General features: G+C 46.9%; 1 protein-coding gene and 1 long non-coding RNA gene across 5 annotated transcripts in view; one reads left to right on the forward strand and one right to left on the reverse strand.

Moving 5' to 3' along the window:
- The first annotated feature begins 865 nt into the window (after positions 1 to 865).
- Positions 866 to 16401, forward strand: LOC120094252 (uncharacterized). The gene is made up of 3 exons (XR_005488446.2): positions 866 to 1221; positions 1691 to 1935; positions 15929 to 16401. It is a non-coding gene; the product is annotated as an uncharacterized LOC120094252 (long non-coding RNA).
- Dnajc13 (DnaJ heat shock protein family (Hsp40) member C13) overlaps positions 11301 to 21017 on the reverse strand; it is a 109532-nt gene continuing 99815 nt past the window's right edge. For 2 of the 4 annotated variants that reach the window (XM_063265807.1, XM_039081778.2), the window contains 3 exons: positions 20315 to 20458; positions 16543 to 16642; positions 11303 to 12156 (listed from right to left, as the gene is read on the reverse strand). In XM_063265807.1, the coding sequence (XP_063121877.1) occupies positions 12050 to 12156; positions 16543 to 16642; positions 20315 to 20458 (351 nt within the window). In that variant the 3' untranslated portion in view covers positions 11303 to 12049. Of the gene's footprint in view, positions 12157 to 13025; positions 13135 to 16542; positions 16643 to 20314; positions 20459 to 21017 lie in introns of all 4 variants that reach the window. The other 2 variants (XR_010053994.1, NM_001108776.3) reach the window with 2 other exon arrangements.

Genomic DNA, 21017 nt, shown 5'->3' on the forward strand with positions numbered 1-21017 from the left:
AAACTTGATTCATATATTCAAGATGTTCCGGGTATTCCTAAAGTCCCTTAAAATTAAGCTGCCAGTTTAAAAGTTTATCTACACTAGTTAAATTAGAAATTCATGTCCTCAGGCATGATCGAGTGTGCATGAGTGACCTGTGGCCAGCCATATGCACAGCCTGAGAGGCCATAGCGATATCCAGCTCTTCCTGTAACCACGTGGTCCCTGTAAAGGACTTAGCATCGTTAGCAGTAGGGACTTTCCCAGCCAAAAGCAATAGCCCGTGCTCGTCATTAAGGGTGGCAAAGATTTGTATCCCTGTCTCTTTTGTTCAGAGAAGGAAATATTCTAACTGGAGTCCACATCTTGTGTCTAAGAAAGCAAAAATTTAGCTTGACAGGAAGCGGCTGGGAAGTTCTAGTTTATCAAAGGCCCATCCTTTGGCCATAGCTGGCATCCTGGAGATCATCTAAGGGCGCAGTGAGATTTGTTCGTGGTGATGAGAAGTTCCAGCTACAAAACGACACCGTGGCTCTGATGTCTAGAATGGAAACCTGTGAAGTCAGTGTCTGTGACTTCATGGTGGACTTAGGAGCCAGGGTCCTCCCAGCTCCATGGAAGTTAGTGATGATCCTGTCACGAGAACAGAGAAAACATTTTTTATAAAAGTCAAAACTGTAATCGTTATTCTTTCTGAGTCCGCCCTGTTTTCCACACGGCTTAAGATGACATTTTTGGCTTGTGGAATTGGCCTCCAGAGGACCTCCTTACTGCATGCCATTTTGTATCGTGTATGGGCCACATTACTCATCCTTTCTTCCAAGACACCAAGTAAACTTTCTGGTCTGACTAAGCTGTGACCCAAGGCTGCTCTTTAACCGTGTGAGACCTCTACAAAAGAGCCAACCACGTCTCAGGGTTGAGAACCCAATATGCTTTCTCCACTGTCTGCCTTCACAGTGGCCTGGATTCTGAGTCTCAGGCTGGATCAAGGGAGACAGGCTGGTCTTAGCATGAAAGTTCTGGTAGGATGCAGGATGCTGAAGGGGCTGTCCTCTGGCTTGTGAGTCACGCAGGCCCTAGCCTTCTAGCAGAGTCAGTGGGACAGGTGACAGCCCCTAGGACAAGATGGCATGTTACAGTGGCTGTTGTAGAAACGAGAGGACCCAATGTGAGTTCGGCCTTTGGAACAAGGCAGTCACTGAGATAAGCCAGCTGCCCAAACTGGACGTAAACCCTGTGAGTACTATGAAATGGTGTGGTCAAGAACTTGGGGCGTCTGGGCTTGGTGGCAGTCTCTCTTACCATTATTCTTGCTGATGCCATCTTGGGTATAATGAATTAAATCTCCTGGATGGAGAACCCCATGGGAAATTACTCACACCCATTCTAGAAATCCTAGGTCAAGACACCCCTGCTTACTTAGTATCTATTAAATGGCCTGATTGTGCAAACCTCCCCACTCCAGCTAACAGCCTATCTTACCTTTTATTAAACTGCTTGTTGGTGAAAACCTCCCCCTCTAGCTGATGAGCTAGATAACAAGATGTGATTTTTGTCTTTAAAACCCTCTTGCTCTAAATGTTCAAGGCTATACTTGGATCCCAAATACCTGAGTATAGTTCCAGATGGCTGAAATAAAGACTTTCAATTGGCAATGAACCATATCTAAGTAATCATCTCTGGTGGGCTCCCCATAACATTTTAGAGGCCCCAGCAAGATCTCCAGAGACTGGATTGCAATACTTAGGGGCCTTGGGATTCCCAGGAGAAGAGAAGAGTGCACCAGCTGGAGAAGACTATTGAAATTGAGCACCCAGAGATGTTCAAAGGCCTCGAGAAAATTTTCTCTGGCCAATTACTACCAAACATTTTAGAGGCACCCCAGCACTGCCACGCAAAAGAAAAGCAAAAAGGTAAATCTAAAATCATCTCGTCTGAATGCTTCTGGAGGTAAGTTTTGTTTTACAAGGCACTATTTGGTTAAGATACAAGAGGGGAGATTGGGCACAACTGTAGATCCTGTGTCTGGTATCCCGGTGAGACATCACCAGATGCCCCCAGTCTGTTTGGGTGTACGAATGTGTGGTGGCCACCCCTGGTTGTTGTTGGTTGTTTTTTTTTTTTTTAAGATTTGTTTATTTTATGAGTACACTGTAGCTGTGGTTGCTGAGAATTGAACTCAGGACCTCTGGGAGAGGGTCAGTGCTCTTAACTGCTGAGCCATCTCTCCAGTCCCCCTGGTTGCTTTTACTGCGTGTCTCTGTATGACTTTGTCTCCTGTGTGTTTCTGTCAGTTCTGTTGGTTGGAAAAAATAACTCTAAAATGGACGCAGGAGCGAGCCATTCTGGAGTACTCGGTTCATTAATCCACTGCTCCAGAGGCAGTGCATGGCTTCCTTCAAGTTCATGGGCCATTCAGTCTGTGGGCTTCCCATAACACCTTCTCTAGGTCTGTTCTGTTCAGGATTCCCGTAACTAGTCAGTCAGTTCCAGGGATCGAACTCAAGTACTAAGAGTTGGTGGCAAGCACCTTCATCCACCTTCATTAGCTCACCAACACTTGTTTTGCTCCTAGGGCTCTGTCTTCTAACATTTTAACCCCAATATCTGTTTTCATCATCTTCGGCTAAGACTACATCCGTGTTCCCTAACTTCTACGGCAGACGTGGGATCTTAGGAGATCAATTTTGAACGCATTTACCTTTCATTTTCTAAGTAGAGTGTTCACTTCTCAAGGCTGCGGAGAACCGGCTCTATCTGGTAAGGAAGGGTGTGGTTGGATACACTGCCTCCCAAGGGCAACAACAGAGCCACTGCCACACTGTCATGGGTTCTAACCCCGTAGCCATCGGAAACGAGAAGTTATCAAAGCCGAGCTGGCTGGTTCCTAGTCTGCGCTCATTGCCTGTTCTTTCTGCTCCGGCCTGCCTGTGTTGTGTTCACTTGGAATCAGAAATGTATTCCTTACATTTCTTTAAATAAAGATTCACGAATCAGCAAAGATACCACGGAATGGGAAGGAAGCAGCTCGAGCACCACCCATGCTTGACCCTTCAGGAACTGGGAAGGTCTCTTTCCTAGTCCATGGCCTTGAGGCTACGGCCGCCGGTGCCCTAAGTGGCTTCCTGGCTTCACTAACACCTTTCAGCTGGGAGATGAGAAAGACCCCAACCATGTTTATACTTGCAGACATGGTTACCAGTCCCCAGCTCACTCCTACTCATCCCTCAGTGTGGCACAATGATGCCAGCAGAATAACTCAGTAGGTGAAGGCACCTGCCACCAAGATGGATAGCCCAAGTTCAATTCCCAGGATCCACAGTTTGGAAGGAGAGAACTGAGTCCTATTGGGGTTTGGTCTTTTGCTGTGTACTGTGATGATAAATACTGGGTCCCCAAGGCCTGGTGACCCCAGGGATGAGAGAACCTGCATGTACGCAAGTGATGCTATGTGACCTTGCTACCCATGTTCTCTCTGATTGGTGAATAAAGATGCCAACAGCCTATAGCTGGGCAGATTTGAGGTAGGTGGGGTTTGGGTTCCTGGGCTTGGGGTCTGGAGAGAAACCACGAGGAGGAGAAGGAAGAAGGTGAAGAGAGGTGAAGACACCATGGGGTAGGTGAGTCATGAAAACATGGCCATGAGGGCTGGCCAATGGGAGTTAAGAGCAGCCCAGACGGGACATTGCAAGTTATAACTCTGGGTTGTTGATAGGGAAGTAAAACAATAGCATGGTGGGTAGATGTCTGCCCATCTCTAGTGCTGATTAAGGCTTATCGTAAATATACAAGTTGCATGTCTTTTATCTGCAAACTGAATGATTTTTTTTTTTTGTTCTTTTTTTCGGAGCTGGGGACCGAACCCAGGGCCTTGCGTTTGCTAGGCAAGCGCTCTACCACTGAGCTAAATCCCCAACCCCTAAACTGAATGATTTAAGGTGGGATAGAAACCCTGATCTGAGATTAAATAATTCCAACAGTCTCCCATTAGTTGTCTTTGACCAATACACACACACACACACACACACACACACACACACACACACACACACACGCATACTGTGGCAAGGAGCACACATGCATACAAATAAATAAAATGCAGTAAAAGGTTAACCTAGAAAATAAGCCAGTTGACAGTGAGACGGACAACTGACAACTCTTCCCCACCAGATCTACAGACACGGCTCAGAGCGTCCATAAGAAAAGCCCGTGGGATCCAAATGTAGGAGAGATGGGTGCTTGGTAAATGACCTATCAAAGGCTCTGTGGCTCCCAGCCTAGTGCTTTTGGGCTTTTCCCAGAGCTCACAATAGCACCCCCCCACCTCCTTTACTGGACTGCCTTCCTTTTCTTAATAATAAGCTGTCTTATTTCTAACCAAGCGTCTCTCTGATCCAGTTCTTTGCTTGGGGCTTATCCGGACTGTGGTCTGTGCCTATAACAGCCCATGGAGGTCACCCGTCAAACTCATGTCCTTGGGGTTGCACTTGATGATGACGATAGCACCTGTCCCACAAACAACTCCAGGCTAGCAGTGCCTGTTAATCCTGAGGTTTGCCCGGGGCGGGGGGAGGGGGGAATCAATTCCAATATTTTGGGTCAAATTTAAAGCAAGATTTATTAAATATTAAATACTGACCAAGAGATGGACTCAGTTAGGACTATTCCCTGGAATTTCCTACCTGGAATGGCCCCAAACCATGCATTGTAGGTGTTTATAAGGACAAACCTATAGGCTACCATACTTTCCTATGAGGCTTTGTTATTTTTCTAAGAACTACAATTCCCAGTATTCCGGGACATTACCTGGTCCTTAGTCAGATAGGGATTGCAGGTTAATTTGGGGTATTACATTTCGAGCAAGCCCAGTGCTACCTGTCCTCATCATGGGAAACTGTGGTAAGGTCTCCACAGCTCATGGCACAAGCAAAAGCCCCAGAACTATCCAGGTAAAGATCCCACCATGCTCCAAGGTCCTACTATCAAAGCTGACAACACTACATATCAGCGGCTGCCCCTCCTATTGTAGGGAAAGTTTCAAGGCAAACTGCCACTGGGGTCTGGAGCTCCCACTGCCCTACCGCTTCTACTAGAACAAACAGAGACAGAGACCGGTCAAGGGTGCAGGGTTGGGGAAATGGGGTACAGATAACACACCTCACAGAAAAGCACTGCCTATTTCAAAGTTGGAAATCATCTCTGGGGCTTTTATGGGGAGGTGGGTGGAAGAGTTTTACACTTGGAAACTTGGTCCCCAGGCTGGAAAAGGATTGGCAGAGCTGAAAGTTTCTCCACCTTCTGGCTTGAGGTCTTCCTCTGGCCTGACCTCCCGCCTCCCTGTTATCACAGCAGTTTGCAAATGGAAATGGTGATGGGTAAAGGGAGGAGGACGTGTCTGACTGCCTCCCCCTGGAACAGAGGATGAGGCAAAGTCTAGGAAGGCGGGTCAGCCAGGGCTTTGTTTCAAAGGGTATCAAAGCCCAGCAGGGGGAGGGAGGCTTCTCCTTCCGGTGGGGGCTCAGCTCCTTCCTTATAGATTTACTTTTATTCTCTCTGTAATTTAAACAGTGTGTGTGTGTGTGTGTGTGTGTGTGTGTGTGTGCATGTGCGTGTGTGCATGTGAGCACGTTTGTGTGTTCTCCATGTACACTGAGTGTTGACTGTGTAGTTGCACGCACATGCAGAGGTCAAAGCTGCTGGTTTCTCTCATCTTGGCCTTTGTTGCCTTAAGGTAAGAGTTTCTCACTGAACCCTGAGCTAGACATTTCAACCTGGCTGTCAAGCCAAGGAGCTCTTGGGATTCACCTGACTGCCATTATTGGCCTCCCAGGTAAGGGGTTACACAAGTACAGGTAAACGTCTGGGCTTCTGAAGGTGTGGTAGAGACAGACCTACCTGAGGTGTAACAGATAAAGGACACACTGAGAGCTGGGAAGAGAGGGCAGTGGGTAAGAAAGAACCCTTGCCCTGCAAACATGAGGACTTGAGTTCTAATCCCCTCTACTGAGTAACACACACACACATGCACACACACATATACACATATACAACACACACATACACGCATGCACACACACATATATACACACATACACACATATGCACATGCACACACACATATGCACAACACACACATACATTTATACACAGATAAATATACACATACACACATACACATGCACACACATAATACATACATACACACAATACACGCACATACACAATACACACACAACATACACATACCCACATACATACAGTACACACACACACACACACACACACACACACACACACACACACAGAGCTACGTCGTTGTCCATGCCTAGAGAAGAGCTGTCTGTCCTACACAGTTCAGGCTTGAACACATAACTGTAGGTGGCAGCTTTCATGAGTCCCTTGGCATTGTACCTTGGGACTTGGGAGATGTACCCCATGTCTCACAGATCTGCATGAGGTGTCTCTGCTGTGACAGATACAAATGTCCCTGCCATACAGCCCATCTGGCTCTATTTGCCTCAAGGACCCTACCAAAAAGGCTGGGGCCACAGCTAGGTGTAGAATGCTGGATCTACATCCAAGTGACCAGGGTAAATAAGCCATTGAAGGATTGATTGCCCCTGAAATCTGTCTTCCTGCAGCCCTCAGGATTACAGGACCTGGTCTAACAGTCTCCATGTCTGTCTGTCTGTCTGTCTCTCTCTTTCCTTCTTTCTTTCTTTCTTTCTTTCTTTCTTTCTTTCTTTCTTTCTTTCTTTCTTTCTTTCTTTCTTTCTCTCTTTTTTTTTTTTCCCGGAACTGAAGACTGAACCAGGGCCTTGCCCTTGCTAGGCAAGCGCTCTACCACTGAGCTAAATCCCCAACACCCCATGCCTTTCTTACTAAGGGCCATCCTGACCAAGGTTCAATGTCCCGAAGACAGTGGATGTGACTTATCTGGTGCCCCTTTAGTTGAACTAAGATCCTTCTGGGCCTGTTGCTCATTGGGTTCCACTGTTTACATATATGGCTCCCTCAGCTTCAGTCATAGCCGGTTGTCCTAGAGGACAGAGCAGCACCTCTTTTCCCATCAGCCTTTTTCCTTTCCTCCCCAGGGACTGACTTCTCAGTATCTCCCATTCTCTGCTCTGTAGATCTCACTAAGACATCATCTGCAGACACTGGAGAGAGAGAGAGAGAGAGAGAGAGAGAGAGAGAGAGAGAGAGAGAGAGAGAAGCAGCCAGGTGGGTGTGCCATTCTCCATATGACCACCAGTGGCACTCGATGAACTGAAACAGGCTTGGTCATTGCCTGCTCAGTAGCCTCTGGGTGGCTGGAAATATTGAGGGTCGGAATAGCCTGGTGGACAGTGTTTTGATCTAGACTTTTTAGAACAACATTTATGCTTTAGGACCAAATTTATTGAACTGTCAGAAACAACGTATTACCAAAATAAGAGCCTTTAAAGTGTTCACCAGTCAGCAATAGCAACTGCTGTCAAACTGAAGTCTACAGCTGAAACAGCTACTCGGGGAAGTATGACCAATATGAGCGCTGACCTCCCCTCTCTGGTATCTCTTGGGCTCTCAAGTGAAAGGAATCAGATCTACTAACTGGATAGAGTCCTGGCCTTGGGTCTCTGAAGGTATCACCCTCTCACCTCCCATGACCCCTCACCTCCTATGACCCCTCACCTCCTATGACCCCTCACCTCCTATGACCCCTCACCTCCTGTGACCCCTCACCTCCTGTGGCCCCTCACCTCCTATGGCCCCTCACCTCCTATGACCCCTCACCTCCTATGACCCCCTCACCTCCCATGACCCCCTCACCTCCTATGGCCCCTCACCTCCTATGACTCACCTCCTATGACCCCTCACCTCCCATGACCCCCTCACCTCCCATGACCCCCTCACCTCCCATGGCCCCTCACCTCCTATGGCCCCTCACCTCCTATGACTCCTCACCTCCTATGACCCCTCACCTCCCATGACCCCCTCACCTCCTATGGCCCCTCACCTCCTATGACTCCTCACCTCCTATGACCCCTCACCTCCCATGGCCCCTCACCTCCTGTGGCCCCTCACCTCCTATGGCCCCTCACCTCCCATGACCCCCTCACCTCCTATGACCCCTCACCTCCTATGACCCCTCTCTTCCTATGACCCCTTGTCTCCTATGACCTTTCACCTCCTATGAACCCCCTTGCCTTCTATGACCGCTCACCTTCTATGACCCCTCACTTCCTAACTTGTACCATCATTGAGCACCCAGTACTCACCTGCTGCTCTCTCCTTTTTCAAGAATGTTCTCCTATGCACCTGGAACTCTCCAAACTTCAAGGACTTTGTTTCCACACTAAGTGATATGGATTTGTGAAGATTGGCCATCCTCCCCTAGGCTGGATACCTCCTTCTGGGGAAGCGTTTGATGGTTTTGCCTCTTACCCCCTTTTTGTAACTGGGCTGTTTTTCCCAATTTTATTTTATTTTGTCTTGAGGGCATCCTAAACTGAGCTTCTGTTTAACTTGTCCCCCCCCCCCCCCCCGGGGCTGGGGACCAAACCCAGGACCTTGCGCTTCCTAGGTAAGCACTCTACCACTGAGCTAAATCCCCAACCCCGTGGGTGCTGTCTTTTAATTGCTCTTCTAGTTTTTGAGACAAGGCTATCTTACTAACCTGGAAGCTCATCAATTTGGTGGTGTCACATGGCCAGTGATCTTCAAGGATCTGTCTCTGTTAACATCATGCTAAGGTTCCAGGAGCCATCTGCCATTCTTGTGCTTGTTTTTTGTTTTTTTTTTTTTATATAGTGTTTTTATTTATCCTTTGAGGGTTTTATGCATAAATATATTTAACCATATTCACCCCCTCAGCTCCTTCTGGACCTCGCATATCCCCTCCCAAATAAAAAAAACACTAACAGGTGCCCAATCTGCATACTCATGGTAGGACCCATGGCTTTTTCGTGGGTTGTAGAGCCCTGAACCTTTGTGCTTGAGCAGTGGGCACTTTACCTACGGAGCCGTCTTCCCAGCCCTGTTTTGTGTGGAGACCGCTTCTCACTCTTACATGGGCTACTCCCGGTCCAGCCTCCCAAGTCCTGGATTACAGGGCGTGCTATCACAACTGCCTGCTGTGAGGTCTTCCCACTCTGCTCCTTAGCTTACTCAACACACCTCTCAGCATTGGCTATTTACACTTTTGCTCTTTTCCTCGCTCCTTAAAATGTATATGCTCAGGCCAGTGAGCTGGCTCAGCGGGTGAAGGTGACTGCCACCAAGCGCATTGTCTGAGTTTGATCCCTGGGACCCATGTGGTGGAAGGAGGGAAAGAATGAGGTCAAAGTTCCCTACGGTCTCAACTTGAATGTCGGGGCAAGTGTGTGCATGCACGAGCACGTACGCACAATAAATAAAAATACTTTAAAATATTATAAAGCCTGACTTTTAACTCTCAGAACGAAAGAATTCTGCTGCCCAAAGTGGCATCCTGTTGTCTGGAGGATACAAATGCTCTTCTCTGAAGGACAGAGTTTGTTTTTCTTCCTTCACCTCACCTCCCACTCCCTCCAGCAGTCCCTTTCCTGTGGGCCCCGGTCACACTGAGGCTCTCAGGCTGGAAGAACACACCGTCAGCACTCACACCAGGTTCTTACAGCAGACTTTCCACCCTGCCCTTAGGAAGGTCCCCGCTGCAGGAAGGATGTGGCTGTCAGTCAGTCAGTCAGTCCTCTATCTACTGATAGCGGTTTCTGCTTCCAGCCCCATTGCTCGGAACTCCGACCTCACCTCCACCCTCCCAAGCACTGGCAAGACAGGTTCGAGCTTTTTCCAGCTTAATTTGACGCTGGTAGGATGCTGACAAACCTGAGAGATGTGTAAGGAGGGGGCTTGTGAATCACATAAAACAACGTATGACTGGTATCTAAGCAAAAACTCTAATGGAAGTGACTTTCCTGAATTTAGGAAAGAACTAAATGTTAGTAGAATTATTTTCATTTGACCTTTTGCTTAGGAGGCAGACGACTCATTCCTCCCGACTCAAGTCACATCTTCATAAACCATTTTCTGAAACAAACAAAACGAACATGCTACCCTACATGGGCAAGCCTCCTCTTGTTCTTTGCTGGAACTACACTTTACATATGCTACCCTAAATTACTGAAAACTCACACATGCAATAACCACTCATCTGGGATAGAAACCCAGGGCCTTAGCAACGATTAAAATATGTCAACGTTTTTCTTTGTGTATGTAACCAGACTTTTCCATGAACAGTTCTGGAACCTTCCTTTTCCTTAGAAATATGAATAGTGGTGATGTATCTTCTTCCAGAAGTAGGATAGTAAAAATGTTTTACCTTCCCATCTCCACTTTGTGGCCTCCAAATTCGTCATCTCTAAGTTAAAAAGTTAGTGGGCATCCGCTAATCCACTGTGAAGCTCTCTTTTCTCTCTGTTGAATAATTATTAACAAGCACACCTAATAAGCACAGAAGGGATTTAAAGGACCATGAAGCTTTATAGTAGTTTCCATGTGGTTTTCAAATGGAAATTTGAAAATTTAATGTTAAATGTTGCTACATATGAATTTTAAAATTAATTTTTTACAGTGCTGGAGACTGAACTTAGGGTCTTATACATCCTGGGTCAGCATTCTACTATGGAGCCATGTCCCCAGTCAGGGTGTTGTAAATTGTCGTAAGCTTTTGATCGTCAACAGGGTATCCAATGCTGGCTCAGTCCTTTCTCAAATCAGCCTCAGACAGGATGCCAATGGCCAGTCTGCCACTCTGTAGAGTCCAAGTGGCCCCTTCTGACTTTCAGGCAGGGTTCTCTCTCGAGGTCTCTGTCCACTAACCATGCCAACTCTCCTGTATTTACCTTCCTGCTACCTGCTACTGTTTCACTTTACATCTTGGACAGTTCCCATGCACACATGGGATCACAAGCCTGAGGGCAGCCTGAGTCACAATGAGGTGACCTTGTCTCAAACCAAACCAAAACAAGGATGTGGACAAATGTTTGCATGACTTTCCATGTTTACATTTCCTGTAGTCTGTGGTCTAACTGGAAGACCTTTGCACCAGGATGTTATCTGAAATATTCTCTGGCTCCTTACCTCTCCTGAAACATTAGACCACCACACCCCTGCAGCGGTTAGCAGTCTGGCCCACTCCTAACACGACAGAAACAGTAACTGAGCTGCTGTTTCTGCTTAGGAATGAAGAGGTGGGTGCAGCATGCGAGTGTGAGCCTGTCTTCTGCTGTTCCACCCCCCCAAAAGTGAACATGGAAGAAATCTCCAGAGGCTAAAATTACAGACCACACATATCTCATTAACAAAGCAGTCAATTCCCTTTATTTTTTAAAATTTTATGTACACATATGAATGATCTGTATAATGTACATTCAATATAGAAAGCTTTATATATTTGATAATGTATAGAACATTTCACAATTACACTAATCTCTTACATAACATCTTGACATCCATTTTTAGTTTTAATTTTTTGCACAAGCTCCCTGTCGTTCAGCTTGGTGAAGTCTGCCATACGCACCGATGTGCACCGAGCTCTCGTAGAGTTAATGACTGAGGGTCTGGTCACAGGTGGAGGGACAGAAATCTAATGTCTGACGATGAGAGGAAGACGGCCATGGAGACCTGGTGCAGGAGAGGAAGGTGCCCTTTTCTGGGGATAAGATTTAGCCCAATGTTTGTAGACTGCAGCTTAATCCCACAGTCACAGTAATTAAAAAAAAAAAAAAAAACATTATAAAAACTAGGAAGAAAGTTTTGTCTTTTTGATTCACAGTCTTGTAAACAGATATAAAGGAACAAAATGTGCTTACATACATCAAGAAGAAGAAATTCTTGTGTACCCAGGTGGCTGACCCACAGAGTGCTTTCTCAGAACGAGACACGTCAGAATCATGGACTCTTCTCCTAAATAAAAATCTATGTATAGAAAAAGGAAGAACACTGTCTTGAAACCAGGAGAAAGGCGGAGTCTGTTTCGACATGTTGGTTGGAGGAATGTGGGCGCAGTACTGGCCTTCAGCATGGACTGTCTCTGAGTGTTTCACGTCTGATAGCCAAGGTCTCCTGCCTCATGGTCTACAGGAGGTGGCAAGTTAGACATGGCTGATGAGGACGCACCTGCAGTAAGGTAGCCAGCAACTCCAGGGCCTGCAAGAGAGGAAGGAAAGCAGGCATTTTCCACATCGGTCAGGTGGACACGGGCTCCAGTGCCCAGTCCAGGCCAGGGGAAGCTCTAACCATCACCTACACGTGCAGCTGCCAACAGGCAGCGATACAGAACCTGTGTTCATGGCTGGCCTTTATTATATGACAGTTAGAAATAATTTCAAAATTCATGCAGTAATACCAGTGTAGAAACAGGGAATTTTCCCTCTTTTCCCTGGGAAGTTCAATTTTACAAAGCAAAAGACAAAACAACAACAGAAATCCAGGGTACTTAAAGAGCTATGCTACATGGAAAACACGGGAACAAACAGACGGAGACGCCTCCCCACCCCCGCTCAGCCCATCTCAAAGTGATTCACGACAGGATTCTCTAAGCAGCTTCTGAGTAGGACACTCTAGGTAACCAGTTTTCACTTGGTGCAAAAAAAGGCTACTTTAATAAGCGACACCCAGTGAACACAGCTCACTACGTAAATTCTCTCTGAAGAGGAAGGGTCTGGACATTCTTCTCGTAGGTCAAAAGAATGTTCCACAGGAGACATTAGCATTTTAGTTGCAGTCTCCATGTGTTCTGTCACTGAACGTCTCTAGCGCATGAAAAGGTGGCACTTGGAAAAGTGTCAGCGGTCCTAGGGCTTTGGCCTCTGGAGCTGACCTTGAGTACCACAGACATTTGCTTACATCTCAGAAGCACCACACAGTGGAACAAGCGCTTGTGAGAGAAACTGGTTTAGCGCTGCACAGGGGCAGTGCTTAGCTGAGTCAGAGGAAACATGGCAAATGTGTACACTGGAGGGTTAGGACAGGAAAGGTGGTGCGAGCAGCATGCATTGAGCAAAAGGTTTCTCTACCTGCTTCAGAGAGCTACACAGAAGTTAGCAAGCTGCCTGGCAGAGCAGTTCTAAAGCCCACTCCTGAGGTGAAGGGGGCTGCTGCCAGTTAGAAGGGAAGGAGAGACACCTGGTGGGGAGAAAAGAAATGTAAGCAGCAAGGGAGTTGTGAGGACATGCACACAGCAGAGCATTGGATGCAGGTAAGGCAACAGGACTGATGTAGGACAGAGGCCACAATTCACTTCCGTCTCATTTCTCAGATTCTGAGCACCTGACTGAATGGGAAATGGCTGTCACACACTGTGCAAATGCTGGCGAGGTCACAGGTGACTGCCTGAATGAGCTGAAGTTAACCAGAGTGCCTGGGTCCTTGGAGTCATGTACTTTTAGGTGTTGGGAGCCTACACTATCAACTATCACCTTCAGCAAACCAGGTCTCCCACAGACTGCTCAGGAAGAAGACCACCAAACAAACTGATCCATCAGTGCAGCTCAGAGCCAAAGCACCACACTGCTCTCAACATGCCCAGATGAGCAAACCCACAAACACTAGGGAGTGGTGTGGTCTCTAAGCAATCAGACTGTGGGCTCTGATGGTCAGAATTGTCCCCTCACAGATGAACCTGTGGGCATGCCTGTGGGGGACTGTCTCAATTATGTTAATTGAGGTGGAAGACCTGTCCCGGTGGGTGGCACCATTCCCTCAGCAGGGCATCTGAGAGGATATAAAATGGAGAAAAGGAGCTGGGCACTAGCACACACACATTCATCTCCTTCTGTTGACTGGGAATGTAATGTGACCAGCTACTTCAGGCTCCCGCTGCCTTGACTTCCCCACCATAATCAACTGTGCCTTCGATAGCTAATATAAACCCTCTCCCCTTAAGTTGCCTTTGTCAGGGTATTTTTCATGCCATAGGAAAGAGAAACCAAGACATGGGCTCAATTTGATTCTTATCAAAGTAGGAGGTTATGGCACCAAACCCCGAATGCTACATATTAAATTAGGCAACAATGAAGTCACTGGGGAGTCTTGGGCAAACTCACAAGGGTGATGGGGTACTGATACACAGAGATACTTGTTGAGCACCATAGTCATACAAACAAAAACTTCACAGTTGCATACAAATGCTTCCTAAACTTAACTATCTTGCACAGGCAAAACAACAGAGACATGAAGGCCATTCTAAACTAAAAAAAAAAAAAAATCGGAACTCCTAGACAGTAATCAAAGCTGTAAGTGATGAGAGTACAAAGGAGCCAGCCATCTAATCCTACTCCCATCACTTGAGTCCCAGCAAGTCTGAGATGCTCTCTGCTTTGTGCCTCTGGCTCCTAATGGCTTCCTTGGGCTGAAAAGAACATCTTGAATCTCAGAAGCTGACACAGCAGTTGTGTTTTCCAGGGATAAGTGGGAAAAGAGTGGAAGTTCCAGGGCTCATGAGAACACTGTCCAAGTGTTAGGTATTAGAGGATAAGGCAGACATGGCTGAGGGAAGCCACTTGGCCAGATTGGTCGTTATTATTTCTTCTTCATCACTAACCCTCTCACCATCATCATCATCATCATCATCACCATCACCATCATCATCATCACCACCACCACCACCACCATCACATTTTGAGACAGGATGGGTAGCCCTAGCCATCCTGGAACTCACTCTGTAGAGCAGGCTGGCCTGAAACTCAGAGATTCACCTGCCTTTGCTTCCTAAGTGCTGGAATTAAAGGAACAAGCCACTACCACCTGGCAAAGATTGGGTTTTAATTAAATTCTGATTAAACACAGCATACATCAAAAGGCATTGGCAGCTCAATGGTGAGGTAGCATCCCTCAATTTCAGGGTAACTCAGAGGCTGAACCCTTGAAGCACGGGTAGGTAATCCTTTCAAAGGAGTAGAGTAGAATTTGTGGGAAAACTTTAAGTAACTAACATCTCAAAGGAAAACGTTCCAGTCTGGTGGGTGAGGTGCCAGGCATGAAGCAGATCTAAGGCAAGCACGGCTCACAGCCCAGCCTGTCCAGTGTGAACTTGCTTACAGGCTTCAGCACAACACACAAGTTCCAGCCCTTTCTGGGGCTGAGGGTTGGGGTTATACCACTGCCCCTGGCTGTGCCTGCCCAGCCGTGTCACTTACAGATCCTACAGCAAGCACATCACTGCTGCTTCCTGGAGGCCTCACTCATCCAGGGACGTGGGTAAAAGAAAAGGCACAGACAGGACACACTTCTCTTCTTGCACCCCACTCCCAACTCCAGGACCATAGCAGGCCCAGGTCTGAAGAGAAATCCCATCTGCTCTAGCCACAACCCCGGCTACAGAAGTGGCATCAGGGACATCTTTTACGTGAATGTGATGAAGGCTGGGTAGACAGAGAACAAGAAGCATCATGTGAGGCTCCTGAAGAGCAGCCCCCAGTCTTTACAGCACCACTGCGGCAACAATTGCATTCTTGGCGAGGAAATCTAGGCCCTATCTCCCCAGCTATTCCATCCATACTGCCACTGAGAGCTGCCACTGTTTAGAAACACTCTGAGGAGGCCTTCTGCGCGTGCGAATGCACTCTTAGCAGACACACAGCTTTACCTGAGGGAGGAAGGCTTGGGGAGACCAACACTCGGTATCTCTCCATAGAAAACAACCCATAGGACCAACGGCACAGTTCAGATGTTTATGGATTTAGTCATGAGGAGTGACTGATATTAAAGTGGTCACAAGAAGGGGAAACAGGGATGTCCCGGCTATGTGGGAAATTGAAAGAGGTGAACCATTTTCCAAATCTGCTGGATTTGAAAATCTGAGAACCAAATCTTTATGATTTTTACAGACTTCTGTGAGAACCATCAGGATTACTAAAACAGTGGGGCTGTGTGGGGAAAACTGGCTGTTAACATTTTTCTCTTTCTCTCTCTGCATCAGCTGCTACCTCCTTGTATGCTACCATTTCAGGAGAGCTACCGCCTTCCTACCACTAGGCTCGATTCCCGCTGAAGATGCTGGTAAGAGACCAAGGCATGCTTTGCCTTTAGTTTAGCAACTCAACACTGTCTCTTTTCAGGCCAAAGCCAGTGATGAAAAGGATGGCTTTACATGACCAGGCAGCCTGTGTGTCAAATGAGCACATTTCCTGAGCATCATGTAGCGTCTTCCGAGCCCTCGGCAGTCAATTTGTAACAGCACTGACATACTTTCCCCATGGGAAAGACACTTAGCAAAACTGCAATGAAAACATTTAAGAAAAAATTCTATACACAATTATTTGAAACCTCTCTGTTTGGATAATCAGGTTTCGGACACATTCTTTTCAAGCATTCAAATTAAACACTTAAGCACAGGCACACTGCACACCTAACCTACAGTGTTTCTACCTCACCGGACCAAGCTAACAAACACCACACCACACTCCACTGGGCTTATGACGTGCTCACAGCACCCTCACTCATGGCAGCCGGATGCTTAGGTGATGGCAGGAATGCTAGTGTAAGTCTGGAAGTGGCCCACGGCTTCGTGAGGTGTCCTGAGGTCTGACTTACCTGTGAGGTATCCTGCTGTTTGTGAGTCAGAAATGAACAAATCATGTTTCTGGTCTTTGAAGGCACTCCAGACTGAAGATCGAGAGAGGATTTCATTCACCTGGAGAAGGAAAACAACTTCTACTTAGCATGATTACTAGGATAACCAGTCCCTAATTTCTAGGTTCAGAAAAGACGGAACCAAGCAGGAAACATTAACGTCTAAAGCCAGAAGGGCAGCGGACCTGGTGTCCATCACACACTGACTCTCTCTCAGGCTCTGTGCAGGGCATATCCCACTGAGCCAGACCTAGGACGGGCTGGGGAGGAGATGCTGAAAATTGGAGTTATGACCTTGAATCAGTCTTTCAAAGGGCGGGCTGTGTCTTTTGAGATTATGAACAACACACAGAAAATAAGAGAATAAACAAAACATCAGAATACCATATATAAAATGGGCATTCTATGAACTACACGACAGAATGTGTGTGTGTGTGTGTGTGTGTGTGTGTGTGTGTGTGTGTGTGTGTGTGTGTACACAAGACTGAGATGGAAAGTAAAAGTGTATAGAAAACAACTGAAGAGGGTTTAAGTATTACAATCAAGAGTCTCTCAGTCAGTCCCAAGGAAAGCTCAGTCAGGTGTGTGACTGAAGGACAGCTCTTCATGCCTCGGCACCATGGCAGGCAGCAGTCCAGCTTGGGCAGGAAGCAATAAATAGCGCATGGGGATCTGAGAAGGGAGGAAAGAGTTCTGGCTTTAGAGCTGGTGTCCTTTTGTTCACCTTCGAAGTGGAGGGTGGGTGTCCGGGCCCCTAGAAGAACTTCATTCCTAGACATGCCAATACAGGTCAAGGGAAGACAGGTGGGACACAGGGAGCTCCACTTGCTGTTTAGAGCCCCTGGAGACGTATCAGTTAAGGACTGAGCAACATCTGCCCCCTGTCTTCCTTCGTGTCATTTTAAGTGATTTCAATACTGAGAGAAAGCCAGAGTCATAAAAAAATGTCTTTTTCAGAGACACAGAAGCCTAATTTCAGTAAGGGAAGGTTTAGTAAAATAAACACAAAGTGAACATTTCCAACCTTCACCCGGATGAACGGCAAAGAAACTGTGGCAAGCGTATATACAATGAAAAACATAAAGAAACTAACATTCCACAACATGGACTAACTCCACTGTTAAAAGGAAACACGTACAACAGACAGACCGAGTTCCTGTCACGGTAATGCATGTGCTTGGGGGCGAGGCAGGGTGGTGTGCTCACAGTGCTGCTGAGGTGGGAACTTAGCTGTTCTCTACAGCTGACTTCCTGTTATGCGTGATGGCTAACACTATCAACGTAAAACAATCTAGACCAGTGGTTCTCACCCTGTGGGGCGTAACCACAGGAAAACACTATTTCCAGTGGATTTAGGAACTCGAGACACTGCTCAGTATCAAAATTATAAAGTAGCAATGAAAATACATTGATGGTTGGGGGTTGCTCGGACCACGGGAAATATGTGTTTCTGATGGTTGTGACCCCAGGTTGAGAACTGCTCCAGAATAACCTGGGTATGACCAGGGGACTGACTCAACTGCTTTAATTAAAGTAGGAAACTCTGTTCTGAACATGTGGGCCTCGGGCCTTTGGAAATGGCTTGAAGGAGGAAATCTGAAGAGTTTGGAAGTGTGGATTAGAAAACCTTGAGTCCAGAAAAGAGAGCACAGTGGGATACTCTGGTGGGACACAGAAGACAGGAATGTGGAGAGACAAGAACAGTCGGAGCCCAGCCATGAACTTTCTGTGGAGAACAAGGACTTTGTTAGGAGCTGGGCTGGGGGTACTTGTGTGACGTGTTGGCTGAGTCTGGCCCAATCATTCTGCCCCTGTCCCCAGAGCTTGGGTGAAATCTAAATTAAAGATAACAGACTAATTCATACAGCAGAGCAAATTCCCAAAGAGAACATTCAGGTGATGCTAAAGAGGTTAGTATCATTGAAAACAAGTTTCCCATGCTGCACCGGGACAACAGAAAGCATGTCCCTGGGCAAAGCCCCGCCCCTCAGAGATCTGTTTTATGATGCTCCAGACTCATTTAAGGAACGAGAACCTACACTGAATGGGCTTCCTGTTCAAGAACAACCCCTGCAAATGTTTCCTCAGAGTCAATGCACAGAAGCAACGCAGTTACGCTCTTTGGGGAGGGACCCTCCTGAGCTGGTGGCAGAACCTGGTGACATCATCCATGTAGGACTGATTTGAAGACATGAAAGGAACAAGATTTAAGGAGGTCATTAGAGCACCTATGGCCAGATAAGTTTCTTAGGTCAGTGTCCACACAGCGTCCCTGGGAAGCCACGCCATGTGGCTGTGAGGGCACAGCCTCAGATGCAGTGAGTCCTGGATCTGTGGGAAAGGTTAAAGTGAAGCAACAAACGCTCTTTGGAGGCCAACACATCTTATTACAAGCCTCTGAGGGTGCAATAGAGCTGGGCTTTCTCGTTCACTACCTGGAGTTCGATCTGGCTCTGGTTTGATCACTCCTTGCTAAGCCTGAGTGCCCTCCTTAGTGTCATTACATGCATGTAACTTGGCTTTACCTTTACAGAAACACACAGATAAGGCACTTTAGACACAAGGTGTTGAAACTGTTGATAACTGTGGGGACTTTAAGAAGTCAGACTTTGTGTATTTCATGTAATACGGTGGTCCTAAGTCTCTGTGGAGAGTGGAAGACTATGGCTTAAAAATGATGTATTTGCAGCAAGGTGACAAGGGGTGACTTGTCATGGTCATGTTAATTGTCAACTTCAATGTACTCCTGGACATGCCTGTGGAAAACTGCCTGCAACGGCTTGACTGACGTGGGAGGCTGCTCGCTCTGACTGACGTGGAAGGCTGCTCGCTCTGACTGAGAGTGCACTACTCCCTGGTGGCATCTTAGACTGAAGTAGGAAAAAGTTGCCTAGCGCAGCAGAGACCGATTGCTCTGTTTCTGACTGTGTCTACAATGTGCCCAGTCGCTTCAAGCTCCTGACACCCTAATCCTCAGCCACAGTGGACCCCAAATTGTGAGCCAGAGTAAGCCTTTCTCCCGTAAAATTGCCAGAGTAGTTTGTCAAAGCAACAGGAAAGGAAACTGACACACCACAGGGACATCACGTCAGTGAAGAGAATGAAGTCTTCCTTCAGATGCAACAGTAGGAGGGGCTGAGATGCTCAGGGGTCCAGGCGCCTTCTGCTACATAAGCCTGACAAGCTGAGCTCAATCTTTAGGATTCATAGTGTAAGGAGAGAACAGACTCTGCAAACTGTCCTCTGACCTCCACAGGTAAGCTTTGGCATGTATGTACCTGTGCAAGCACACACAACCCCCTTGTTAAAATGAAATAAAAGTGAAGATGAAAAGTGAACCCTTCAGAGGCCTGAAATTGCCATATGTGTAGCTGGGACATATTAACACAGAGCGGTTCTGTGAAGGAAAAGAAACCAGCACTTTACGGGCACTAATAAAAACATTTAAAATGATGTTCAGATCTTTGAAATGGCACCTGATTCTATACTGTTCCAAATTCTTCCACACTAAGGCCTCTACTTGTTTTCTTCCTGAAGCGAAGAACACACTGCGACTATTGCAGGGAAAAGGCCCCGCAAGTCTTTTAGGGACTGTAGCTGGGAACAGTTATGCAAGACTAACCTGGCCACCCCTGTAGGTGACTTAGGAAGGTTCTCAGCTCACCAAAGGCCAGGCTCCTGCCTTTGACCACACTTCCTAGTCAGGAGCACAGCGGCTTCTGTGCAGACTCACCTGTTCTCCATACTGCAGACTTCGAGTCATTGCCTTAAGAGCTTTAACAATCTGGGCCTTGGTGGCAGCAGGACTGTCGAGGCTTTCGAGGCCTATGCCTTCAAGCAGCTTTAAGAGGTATGGGACCAACTCTGCTTTCAGAGCCTGGAATGATAGTCAGCATTTATATGAACACTGTGAAGAAAACGCAGGTCAGCGACCAAAGGTGTAACCTCACCATGAGGGTCGTAGCCACAGCAGACAGCCTGTTCTTAGCATTTCAATGCAGATGCAGATTTTTTAATTTCAGTATTAAATAGAAATGACATTCTTTTTTTTTTTTTTCTTTTCTTTTTTTTGGAGCTGGGGACCGAACTCAGGGCCCTAGCAAGCGCTCTACCACTGAGCTAAATCCCCAACCCCGACATTCTTACATAAAGTGATTTTTATTCAGTTATACCAACTGCTCTAATGCTATGCACCAATTATACAATCTTCCCAGTACTGAATGAAGCACAATTGTTATTTCAGATAAAATATTCAGTGCACATAGGGAAAACAAGTGTACACCAGAGCTAGGCATAACAAAATCTAAACGTGGAACCCGGAGGGGCAGAAGCCAGGCTTTAAGCCACAGCAGTAGGGCTGTCTACACTAAGGTGTCACTGCATAACAGGCAGCAGCCTCTGAAGAACTCTAAGACCCTTGGATCCTCTTATGACAC

This window comes from Rattus norvegicus, chromosome 8 (assembly GCF_036323735.1).
Source record: "Rattus norvegicus strain BN/NHsdMcwi chromosome 8, GRCr8, whole genome shotgun sequence".
NCBI classification, from domain to species: domain Eukaryota; kingdom Metazoa; phylum Chordata; class Mammalia; order Rodentia; family Muridae; genus Rattus; species Rattus norvegicus.